This window comes from Salvia miltiorrhiza, chromosome 1, assembly GCF_028751815.1.
Source record: "Salvia miltiorrhiza cultivar Shanhuang (shh) chromosome 1, IMPLAD_Smil_shh, whole genome shotgun sequence".
Taxonomy (NCBI): domain Eukaryota; kingdom Viridiplantae; phylum Streptophyta; class Magnoliopsida; order Lamiales; family Lamiaceae; genus Salvia; species Salvia miltiorrhiza.
In genome coordinates this window covers 30,174,068-30,187,194 of record NC_080387.1, presented here as the reverse complement: position 1 = coordinate 30,187,194, position 13,127 = coordinate 30,174,068, and the positions used below count along the sequence as shown (strand labels likewise).

Here is a 13,127-nt window from a genome sequence, read left to right as displayed (position 1 = left end):
AATAAATAAAAGGAAAAAATGTTTAATTCATTCTTTCCTATGATGCGCATAGTTTGAAATAGAAGAAATTTCTTAGATTAATGCTTATTTAAATATTTATCCTTACATATAAAATGAATAAAAACATTTTAAAACAAAGAAAAGCTTAGATAAATATTTATTCAAATATTTATACTTAAATATAAAATGATTAAAAATTCATAAACTATGCGCATTCATAATGCGCATTCAATTTAAGTAGAAGCAAAAGCTTTGATTAAACTATGCGCATTCATAGTTTAAACTATGTGCATTCAATTGAAATAGAAATTTAGTTCTATGGTCAATATGCGCATAAAAAAAAAAAAAAACTATGCGCGTTCATGAAACAAAACTCTGCGCATAAAACAATTAAACTATGCGCATTCATGAAACAAAACTATGCGCATAAAACAATTAAACTATGTGCATCCCTAAAAAGTGACCATTTTGCGCAACAAACCTTTTGAAATGATGAAATATGGTTAATATGCGCAGCAATACAACAAATAAACATACGATTTCAGTTGTTCCGTGTAGCACTTTAGTTCTCAAAGTCTTCATAATCAAATTAACAAGACGGATACTAAATCTAATCAATAACACACATACTAAAAACACTTGCAGCAATAATCTCCCTGTATTTTTTCACTCGGGTGTTGCCCCAAGTAATACTAGGAGAATCGGAAAGTACGCGCTCCATCACCATGCAAGCAAAAGGCCCAGACAAAACAGTATCCTTTTGACTGAACTGCTCGTCCGGTCCAGGGATATACAATGTCAATGGACAAGTCTTCCTTTCCCATCCATACACATTCGACGTCCAATACCCAACATCCTCCAAAATCTTTCCAAACAAGCTCAACAAACTTTGGATTTCGGCTACACGCTCTTGCTTTCTTGTGTCATCCATACCATAAAATAGTGGATCGTGTAACTCGGCCTCCCAAGGTCCCGGGCATATTCTAACAACCACGTAATGTGCTTTAATCCGACATGGAACAACGATCTATAAAAAAATATTTTAGACTAATCAATAGAAGACAAAAGAATATTTAGAGCTACAATGACCATTATGGAAATATTGTACCTGAGTGGCACCAAACCAATTTTGAGCCGTTGATGAACCGTTCACTCCTTGAATCATGGCTATGATGGATTGTGGGACAACCCAATCATGAAATGATTCGTATGAACCAGGAATAGCATGGTTCAACTTTGTACTAAAGAAGCAACGACCCCAATATTGCTCACAAACTCGCTGTTCATAAAACAAATGTCAATTTCGAAAAATAATTTCATATTTATGCAAGGGCAAAGTACATGCGCACAATATTAAAGACAAATAAAAGTACTTACATATAAATCAAAAGAGGATATCATCGTGTTTTCGGGTTTAACAAATGGGAGAAGAGAAACCCGATGCATCAACTTGGATTGCAAGCTCAATATGAACAACTCCAAAACCTACAAGATACAATACAGTTCATAAATTTGCATAAATAATTAGAAATTTTAAAACAAAATTCAAGCAACTAACATCCTGATGAAGAGAAGCATCGGGCTTTAGTATGCTCTTGAACCAATTCTTCGATAGCTTATGGTTACTTTCCAGCACGGTTGCCCCAGAATCGTTTCCATTAAGGAAGGACCTGAAGTTATCCAACTCCTTTGTTGAAACTAGTCTGGGTTCTCCCGATGCATCATACGGGGACTCCAACTGTTGAGATGGGAATCTCTGACGTGTACTTCTACGGGGCAATACCGGCGTCTCAATGCATTGGGAGGGCTCTCCAAAACTAACCATCTCCTATTCAAATACCAACAAAACGGAAATAAGAATCTAAAATAAAAAAAAGGATTTCTAAATTATAATTAAGTTTGTACCTCTCCCATGTAATCAAAACATGCTCTCATTTGATCAATTGGGTTGGAGAAACGAGGGATCTCGGCATCAGTGCCCAAAAAAGATGTGCTCCCACACTCAAACTGAGAAAACTGTGGAACATATGGCGATTGTGTCACATTATCATCACGAGGAACATCGCCTTCCTCGGCACCCTCGTCTCATATATCATCGCCTTCCTCGGCACCCTCGTCTCGTATATCATCAAAATGTCTTGCCTCGGATGCCGGTGTAGGTCGAGGAGCAGGGGAATGTACATCCCTAGCTTGAACACTCTTACAACTTAAAAATCCCTTCAGTTCCACTAAAAACTCCTTCAAAGTCCTCTTCACCCGTGCCTCTATAGATTCGCTGTGCCGCTTCAATCTCTCTTCATGTGCCTCTTCCATCCTCCTCACAGTGGCATCTAGATAGGCACGGTCTACAGGTCGGTTACTATGATCGCCGCTACTAGAGGATGAAGATGTAGTAGGTGACCGAACACGTTTTTCCCTAGCTCGTCCACGAGAACCCCCTTCGCGGGAGGATGAACTCCGCGCCCGTCTATCCATCCCTGTCGCGGGCAAATCATGCGCATGAATATGTATATCATGCAGAGACACTTCTTCCTCCTGTACAATGGTGTCATGCAATGCCACTTCATATTCTTGTTCTGGCTCTTCACCTTGGATAGGGATGTCCTGAAAATCTTGATTATGGCCTTCGTTATACTGTGCCCCCATATAAATTCCAACGGTAGACAAGTAGTACATAGTGGTGACTTCAAATTCATCTGGGACCAACTCCAATCTCTCTTGCTCCTACATAAATGCCCAATTATAAAAATACATTAATTATGCAATATATGATTGAATTATGTTAATTACTTATGGCGCCACATTTCAGCAATTAAATGGAAGAAAGTACCTCTTTCAAAAAAAAATGCCCAATAAATCAAACAAACAAAATGAGCAATATATAATTATAAGAAAGTTAAGTAAAATGCGCAACATAGCATTAGATTCCATTAAAATATTTATACTTAGAGATATTCCATTAGATTAATATTTATTAAAATATGTATACTTAGAGATACAATGATTCAAATTAAAAAATTAAACTATGCGCATATAAATATGGTGTTATGCGCATTCTCTTTAAATAGAGTAAATATGAATGCGCATTCTCTTTAAATAGAATAAATATCTTAGATTAATGCTTATTAAAATATTTATCCTTACATATAAAATGATTAAAAACATTTTAAAACAAAGAAAAGCTTAGATAAATATTTATTCAAATATTTATACTTAAATATAAAATGATTAAAAAAATTAAATTATGCGCATTCATAATGCGCATTCAATTTAAGTAGAAGGAATAGCTTCGATTAATGCTTATTAAAATATTTATCCTTACATATAAAATGAATAAAAACATTTTAAAACAAAGAAAAGTGCATAGTTTAATAATGCGCATTCATAATGTGCATTGTTATAAAATTAAACTATGCGCATAGCTTTCGAAATAGAAGAAATTAAACTATGCGCATTGTTATAGCTATGCGCATTGTTATAAAATTAAACTATGCGCATCGCATTCAATTTAAATAGAAGAAATAGCTTAGATTAATGCTTATTAAAATATTTATCCTTACATATAAAATGATTAAAAACATTTTAATGCCCAACAAATCATTAAAACAACTCACAAATTAATAACATTATAATGTCATTTTCTTTTAATTAAACAAATTAAAAGAACCTCATTATCGAAGTAACCAAATAAACCAATTTAATATAACAACTCACATATAAAATAAATACTTATAGAATAAGCACTTAGTACCTCTTTCTCGAAAAATGACTGTAAATCATTCCTACCCGGTCTACTCCGAAACTTCCACTTCAAACATCGAGGGTGAGCAAACTCAGCAACACACTTGCCAACCACATTACCAAAGTCGGGCATGATCTCAAGCGACCACACGTGCAACGCCCAAACAGGTCCATAGAATTTATAATTTTTTTTTGGACATGCACTTTGTTGTGTTATGACACAACAAATTATAACTATACTCCCCCCACGGAAATTGGTTAAATGCATCAAGATCATCCACTAACGCCCAAACCCAATTTTCAATTGTTTTATCGGTCTCGTAACCTACCAGCATTCCATATAGGACTATAATGTAGGCAATCTTCAGGAATAAACTTCCATCCTCATCATTAATCGTAAAATTATCAAAAAGATCAACGATAAAAGACACTTTAACATGCGTCTGACCACCACTAAATTTCCTGAACACTTCCACTTCATCCAAATCATGATTACGTGATATATCAAAATTAAAATCACCAAATTTAAGACCAGTCACCAAAGCATAATCTCTCCTAGAAAAATGCACCCGGGTAGTATTCAATAAAAAATATAGACCATCCCCGTTCGACTTAATTTGACGGGACACTAAATGATGCACGGCCATTGCACATTTTGGACCAGGATTCCAATCCAAGAAATGTCCAAAACAACCATTTAAAAATCTATCTAATAGTCCTTAACCACCTTTTTCTTTTAAAATTCTCTTAACCATTTCTAAATACTTGATTTTGTAATAAGTGCCCACGTCGGACGTTACATTGATAGTGCTCGGTCTCCTCAGAGTAAGAGGCCCCTGTTACAAAGCAAATAATATTTAAATATCAAGTTTTATGACAAAAACCAAAAAAAAGAAAAAATTAACAACAACAATGCGCAATTAACATTGTATGCGCAATTTCTTCATTGCGCATACAATTGAAATTGTGCAAAATTCAATTGCGCATACATTTGAATTTTGCGCAATTTCAATTGTATGCGCAAAATTCAATTTCAATTATGCGCATTTGAACTATGCGCATTTGGTGAATTATGCGCATTCAATTTAAATTGCGCGCATTCAATTTCAAAATTCAACTATGCGCATTGGTGAATTATGCGCATTCGATTTCAAAATTCAACTATGCGCATTTGGTGAATTATGCGCAAAATTCAAATTCAATTGTGCAATTCAAATTTCAATTGTTCAATTGGTCAATTTCAACTATGCGCATTCAATTTCTTCAATTGCGCATTCAATTTCTTCAATTTATAACAATGCGCAATTTCTTCATTGTTTTATGCACATAATTGTATGAGTTATATTCTTCCAAAAAATCGCAATTTTGGAATTTCAACAAAATGCGCTAAATTCACCAACAAATAATGCGCATCCAAATTCACTTAAAAATGCGTCCAAGAAATTAGAAACAAAATGCCCAAAAAAATTAGACTCACACAACATTAGAAACAAATAATGCGCATCCAAATTCACTTAAAAAAATTAGAAACAAAATGCCATCACTAGAACTCACACAACACACTCCTACAACACAAGAAAAAATGAATGATCAACATCACCGAGCTAAAATAAAAAAATTAGACTAAACAACACACGCCTAAAAAAATTAAATAAACTCAAAAAAAATTAGAGAAATTATCCAACTATGCGCCGGTGCATAAATTAAATTCACGCAAAGTACAACAAAATAGAGAAATTACTACTAAAACCTCACCTTCGCCGATGCTTCCATCTTCTCCGGCGCCGCAGAGAACGAGCTTTGATTTTTCACGCAAAATACCCCAACTATGCGGATGAAATGGGTAGAGATATTGGGGGCACTTCAAATTCAAGACATAATAATGACAAATTTATCTACCCATAACTGTTCCCCATAAATTCGGTCAAATGGAGTGAATATTGTGTCAGCACATATGTTAAAAGTGGAACATAGATATTGGGGCAGGATCAGTGTACGGTTAAATTAATAAAATATTAACATGGGCATGGAGTAAATTGTTTGAATAAAGTGGGTATAGGCTAAATGTGTTACTACAAACTTGGGTACTTTTATATATTACCACTTCATATAATACAGAGACTTCATCTACATCATAAATGCAGAAACATTTTCCAAAAATTCTGTTCCATTCATCCCTTTAAATTCTCTAACAAATCCTCTCTAACCACATTTACATGGAAATCGAAATCTGTATGAAAAAAAAAAGCTCAACTGTCGACGGTCGTCGGAGCTCGGAGGCGGCACAGCTTGTCACGACCGGCCTTAATTAGGGATAATTAAGTCGGGAAACCATGACTGGGGAAGGGAAATTAAGAAGCGGGTTTAGAAAGGGGTGCATAAAAGAATACTCAAAGAGTTTGAGTATGCGTGAAATATTCCTTAAAAAGGAAAAAGGCATAGTTCGCATAAAAAGGGTACTCAACGAACTTGTATAAGCATTATATTCCTTAAAAGGAAAAAGGCATCGTTAGGGACTTGGCTAAAACATTATCAGAGTTTGCAACGGAAGGTGTAACTGAAATAATCAGTGTTTACAGCGGAATGCATAACTGAGATACATGTATGAAGACATGTATCCTTTCTGAGCCTACTTTAAGTTCAACAAAAACTCCACTCAGCAACACTTCATCGCCCATCACAACTCAACCTGCACAAACATAAACATACGAAGGGCTGAGTACAAGAGTACTCAGTGGGCAGTGCCAAGCATATAACATAATATCAACAACAAAACACAACTTCGCATAAGAGGCATAAGTTTCTTTCAAATCCTTTGCTCATTAAACATTTCCATATTCATAAACAGCATGAGCGCATTCTTCATCATTAACAATCATCAACACGCATCGTGTCGTGGAGAAGGCCTTCCCCAACGAACACGGGCATCGCACCGTGAAGGGGGCCTCCCTCAGCGGTCACGGCATCGTACTATTGAGGGAGGCCTCCCCCAATAGACGCTGTAACACTGGAATACTGGCATCGCGCCGCTAGGGAGGCCTCCCTCAGCGGACACGGGCATCGCGCCGTGAGGAAGGCCCTCCTCAGCGGACACGGCATCGTACTGTTGAGGGAGGCCTCCCCCAACAGACGCAAGCATCAATCACAGGCATAAACTTATCAGCGTAAAGCATTCAAGCGTAAATAAGCGTAATCAAGCGTAAATCATTTAGCGTAAAGCATAATAAAGCATACCATACTTGAAGATCCAATTTGCATTATAAAGCATAACACATGCATAGCATTTTATTTACGCGTAAGAAATTGCCCACCTGATAGCAAGGTTTTGCTAAGGTACTGTGATTCCTTGAGTAGTTCTTACTCTCGCGCTTGACCTTAATCACGAGAATATAAAAATAAGACATTGCCTCGAGGAAAATTCTCAATTAATGAGAAAGCGTAATTGCAATTATGCATGAATCTGGTATGCATGTACTAATCTTCTGAGCGATAATCGGGAATTCTACTATTAATCCTCGTTAATAGATTTAACTAACTCTCGTTTATCGCGGTCGAATAAAGCTGTAACTCTTCCTTCCTCATCGTAAAATTCTGAAAGTAAAATAAACCTCGCCTTTGTACTCGATCGAAAATAAAGGACTAACTCGGCTTTAATCGAGGTGTGACCTTGTAGAAATTATCGGGCTTTTCGATAGAAACATAATTACTAATGTAACCTCAAATAATTAATCGGCTCAAAAGAGAGTAGCCAATTAATTAAGTAAACCAGTGGCTTTAATGAAATAAACAATGATAGCTCGCTTTAAATCTGAAGTCCAAAACAATAATTGATAAACTGGGCGGCTCATTTACTGAATAAGAATCGGCTTATCCACTGATAAATAATTGGGTTCCATCAAAATAATTACTGCAAGGCTTAACTAAGAAGTAGCTTCAGCCCAAGTGATAATAGAAATTAATGTGGGCTGGAAAGAATAAATCTCAGTCCAATAGGCAATTTAATCGGCCCAAATGATGAATTAAACTGGCCCAATGAATTATAAATGGGAGTAGAATAATAGCCCATCATAAAATATGCATCAGCCCAACTCCTTAAATAAATCAAGCCCAATAGAATTAATGAGAAGGGCCAATTAAATAAAAGACTGGCCCAGTTCGAATTTAAATGCGAAAGCCCAATCTTGGCCTGCAATACTTAAAAATGTGAGGCCCAAACTTTAAAATATTTCAAGCCCAAAAATAAATAAAAGGGGAAAGCCCAAATCTTTTCCTTCACAACCAACTCTCGGTCTCTCTCTCTCTCTAATCTCAAACTCAAGGGCCGCTCGCCCTTCTTCTATGCTCGGCCACCTCTCAAATCCGACCGGCTTCCTCTTCCTCGGCCGTTCAGCGGCCGTCGGCTCCGGTCGACCTTGGCTGTCGGAGCATCTATCCCATGTCGCCTTCTTTTCTCTTCTCCGTAGAGTTTCAAATCGCGTCTTGATTCTCAAGGAATCAGCGTTACTGCTACTGCTACTCTTTTGCCCTGAATCCGACGACTCAGTCGGCGCCGGTTGCACCTGCCTCTCTTTCTCCCCGTCTCTAACGTGAAGGGAATCGAAAGCTCTAAATATCCCCTGAAGTTTCAAACCGGGTTTTCTCCCCCAAATCCGATCGGTCTTCCTTCCCCGGCGTCGTCCCTTCTCGGTTCAGCCACGTTGCTGCTGGTCCAGAATCGGCGAGGGTCGTCGTGAGGTCGGGAGTCGTCTGCCTTTCACCGCGCCGCTGCTGTCCTTGGACCGTTGCTGCTGCGCACAAGTCTCAGCTCGTCGCCGGGCAGCTGCTGTTCGGGGCCCTGATGAGGTTGGGCGAGTTCGCCCTGTCCCGACCGTCGTCGTCGTCATCATCGGCAGTCAGCCCTTCTTCTCAAAGCTAAGTCTTTTTCTCACTCAATTCTATTTCAATCGATACTTAATCGGACTAGGCAGAGTGCAAATTCTTGTTTTGCATAAACTCAAATTATGCTCGCTTAAAACTCATACTTGAACTGTCACTTGCTCATGATCGCACAGTTGGGGTGTTTACTAAGTTCAAGATGTCTATAAGGTCTTCTATAATTGAAACTGAAACTGATCGTGCTCATGCTTTAATATGAATGCTTACTGGAATGGGTATTTGAAATAGAATCAATACCTTGAATGTTCGAACTGATTGCTTGCTGTTGGAGGTTGAACGTAGTGTTCAATAACTGAAATGAATAAGAATGTTGGTTCTCTTTCAATATATGCAGGTGAAGATTAAGGAAAAAGAAAGCATTGAGCCAGCCTTACCTTGAGTGTTTCGGCCGAAACGAACTGGGATTTTTCTTTGGTACTCTGTGAATGAGCTGAGAGTGAGTATTGCATTTGTTGGGTGGGGAGCAAGTGGTGGTGGAGTAAAATGTAGTGGAGGAAAGCAAAAGGTGGTGGCGTGGAGTGGAAAGTTTGGTAAGGTGGAGTTGGTGGAGATTAATGATGTATAGTGTAGGAGACATTACGGAGTGGGAAAAAAATAATGATGATTGTATGCTTACATATATGTCTAGCATATTCATGTATCTACTGCATAGCAATGATAGGTGAAACTGTAATTGGTTATAAGAGTTTGTAAAGTATGAGAATGAGATTGATGAAATAATGAAGTATATCCTCATGCCTTGGTGATGCTAATACTGTAATATGAATCTAGATTAAATCCGTAGATTTAATCTGCGTTGCAGTCGGAATAATTCCTCGACTTCTAGTAGCACTAATAAAATATAACTGCTTCTGTTTTTCGATTAATAAATAACATGACTTTGCTAAGTCAGTTATAACTTGAAAATAATAATTATTGAATGGCTCAAAAATCCTCGTCGCATTTTTCTCATACGTTATAAAAGTATAAAGCTAAAATAATAACTCAGTTTCTGATAAAAAAAATCAGGACCATAAACTGGATTCATTTATAAAAATTGCATTTACTAGTTTTAATCATAATTAAAAGAGCGGCTACTACACAGCTGCTGTGGGGCGACAAGCTCGGCGGCGGAACGAGGGCTCGACTGTGCGAGGGTCGCGGTGGGACTGGCGGTTTGTGAACGGCGGCGACGGCCGAGGAGAACGGCGACTGCGGGCGGGCAAGGGGCGCCGCTGGGTCGCCGGAGACGGGAACGACTTCTGGAGTGGGGGGCGGCCGGGCGGTAGTTAGGGCTGGGATTGGAATTTGGGATTGGATTTCAATTCCAAATGGGAACTTGGGAAATGGGAAGGGCCGAAGGGAACTAGGGAAGGGAACATGACAGTTGTTTCATATTAAATTTAATTAAATATATTAAAATATATTAAATAAATTATTCGGGTATTTCGGGTATACCCGATACCCGATTTTCTAACACCCTAAATACCCGATCCCGAACCCGAAAACCCAAATTTTTCGGGTATAGGGTACCCGATACCCGATTTTTTCAGGTCGGGTAATCGGGTACCCGATACCCGATCCCGAGCTTCACAGTCCTATACACTGGGGCTATAAAAGTTATGTTTTTATAAAAATTGGCTATATGTGATAATTCTCACTATAGATGATGTATTTCTCGATTTTATAAAAAAACTTAAAATTGAAAAAATATTAATATTTTTTTATAATATTTCTGTAATAGAGGACTATAAAACCGCGCGGTTCTATGGACATATTTTCCAATCTCCATAATTTGCTAACTAGTTGAAATGGAAGTCATTTGACAAAAATAAGTTGTTAAAATTTTGCAAGATAAGAGTTAAAGCTGCTGCAAAATAAACTGCTACATTCGAAGAAAATAAAGAGAAAACCAACCTTCAAATGCTCTCCCAAAATCTTCTCTCTACTCCTTTATCCGAAAGCTCCAATGCTCACAATGTTTGATGTAGGAAAAAGGGTGACAAGCTCCCCCTTATATAGAAAAGTAAGAGCCTGGAACGGACTCCAAATAAAATTTCAAATACGATTAGCAGGATCATATGTCCGTACTTAATTCACGTCCCTAAACAAAATAAGAGGCTGAATAAAAGAGGTACAACACAATAGTGAAGTGACGTGATTGCTGCAGTTTGACAGTAGCAGCTCACCAAATTCGCATTTAAGTGTTCTCTCCGTCAAACAAAGCAACAATCTTCTGCTTCACCTCTTAACACGTTTTCATATTTTTTCACGCAACCTACAATTGTCATAAAGTCGCATGAAAAAGCGAAGTCTTGCACAATCTGCTCTGGTACAGCTTGCAAGATAAATGTGGCTTTTGAAAATAGAATTTATGGGTAAATTCTACCCTTCACCAAGGTCCTCAGCACTCCATGCCGTGATCCGCGCCACGTCGATCCTCTGTATTTATGAATTATTTTTTTTCTTTTGCAGTTAATACTTAACACCGTTTATTGCTTCCGTCTAGCACTCGTTACTTTCTTGGGAATTGATTAGTCACGGCATCAAAATCCGGCAAATATTGTTGCCAATTGTTTCAGCAGCACTGACATACTTACTTTTGGGTGCCAATTTTTGAATTTTCATTTTGGTGGGGATCAAATCGAGACTTTTGGATTTTCTTTGTCCATTTTCTTCCCCACGAATTCTGAGCTTATTTTAAAACTCTTCATTCATCTTAAATAAAAAATTAAATTGTAGCTTCATTCTTCCATTGTGAAGTATCAATATTCGACTAATTAAAAGCTCCATTCAAAGGTTACGTAATATTTTAGTTTTATCCGATTATTGTTTAATTTTTTTGATTCTATTTTGTAGCTGAGCTTATTTTGAAGCTCTTCATTCTTCTTAAATGAAAAATTAAATTGTAGCTTCATTCTTCCATTGTGAAATATCATAATTCGACTAATTAGAAGCTCCATTCAGTAATTACGATTTTTACGAGTTTTATCCAATTATTTTTGAATTTTGTTGATTTTTTTTATTATGTTTTTTTAGTATGATATTATCATATTTTCCGCATGTGTTTGTCATTCTTTTAGCATTTTTTTGATTATGTAATTGATATGGCAAAATAATATCATGTTTCATGTTTCATCGTAATTTTTTTATAAATTTATATATTAGTAGATTCTTTGGAAATTTTTTATTTCGGCAACTACATATATGGCATGTTTTTTATTCAATAATAACAACCTGTCAATATATGTACTTTCCTATTCTTGGCAAGTACATATGTACTTGCCAGAATTGACAATCACATAGGTTTGTAGTAGTTCGGCAACTGCCTTTTTTGTAATTGTATTATGTAATGTTTTAGTATGTTGAATGACTTTTGTAATAGTTTAGATTAATAATGAAATTTGATTTGAATAAGTATCCCTTTGGTGATGTTGACTTTGAAGACAAAGTATTGGTTACCCGATGAAACATATATTGATGAACTTAATGTTGGAGATGGAGATAGGGATATACATGTTGAAGATGTTGTACATATTGAAGATGTGGAAGTTGTTGTACATGTTGAAGATGTTGAAGAAAGTGAGCAAAATTTAGAAAATGATAATGAAAATTTGAATGATGGACATTTTGATGCAAATATGAACGATGGAGATTTCGATGCAAGTCTGAACGATGAAGATTTTGATTTGTTGGATGAAACTGAGAAAAAATTACAACCAGGGGAACCCGTGAAACATCCTGATACAACTCACCTTCTATATTTTGAGTATGGAAGACTTAAGGACTTTAGTGTGTCAAAACGTAACCATGATTACTTCACATGTACTAAAATATGGCGTTTCAAAAAATTTGTTTGTTCTTGCAATGGCAAGAGTGGTGTCAAAGCATCAAATGGAATGCTGCCAACTTTCAAGAAGCAAGTTCAGAGGTGTTCGTGTAAGGCAAAGCTAAGGATGTCACGCAAGTGGGAGGAAAAATGGAAAGTTTCTTCTTTCTACACAGAGCATAATCATGAATTATTTCCCGGTCAGCAATCTTATATGCTATGATCAACACGTAATTTGTCGAGTGCTAAGAAATCATTGCTAGAAGCCATGCAGTCAGCCGGTATTAGCATTGCTAAGGCTTGTAGATTCATGGAGAAGGAGTCTGACGGTCCTCAAAATTGTGGTTTTACGAGGAAGAATGCATATACTCATATAAATGGCTTTAAGATGAAGACGAAAGTGGAGAACAGTGATGCAAAGTGCCTTGTTCAGTATTTTACGACAAAGGCAAATAGCGAGCCATTTTTCTATTGGGACTTTCAACTAGATGATGAGGGTCGGCTTATGAATTTCTTATTCAGAGACACGCGCAACTCGTTGGATTATGAGTATTTCGGTGATGTCTTATCTGTGGATAGTACACATCGGACGAACAAGTACAAACTTGTTTGTGTACCTTTTGTTGGTATCAATCACCACTTG

General features: G+C 37.0%; 1 protein-coding gene across 1 annotated transcript; it reads right to left on the bottom strand.

The window, feature by feature from the left end:
• Window positions 1–490: 490 nt before the first annotated feature.
• Window positions 491–4,041, bottom strand: LOC131019349 (uncharacterized). Its single transcript, XM_057947885.1, has 6 exons — window positions 3,752–4,041; window positions 1,906–2,724; window positions 1,559–1,828; window positions 1,378–1,485; window positions 1,109–1,279; window positions 491–1,027 (listed from the first exon to the last, which is right to left on the bottom strand). The coding sequence occupies exons 2-6, from the start codon at window positions 1,933–1,935 to the stop codon at window positions 611–613; spliced, it is 996 nt and encodes a 331-aa protein (XP_057803868.1). The 5' UTR covers window positions 1,936–2,724; window positions 3,752–4,041; the 3' UTR covers window positions 491–610.
• Between the last annotated feature and the right edge of the window lie 9,086 nt (window positions 4,042–13,127).

Bases quoted from the DNA above. Each gene is read 5' to 3' on its own strand.
- LOC131019349 (XM_057947885.1), bottom strand. From the start codon at position 1,935: ATGAGAGCATGTTTTGATTACATGGGAGAG. The intron at 1,829-1,905 runs GTACAAACTTAA...GTATTTGAATAG, and splicing joins GTTTTGATTACATGGGAGAG to GAGATGGTTAGTTTTGGAGA. The intron at 1,486-1,558 runs GTTAGTTGCTTG...TGTATCTTGTAG, and splicing joins ATGCTTCTCTTCATCAGGAT to GTTTTGGAGTTGTTCATATT.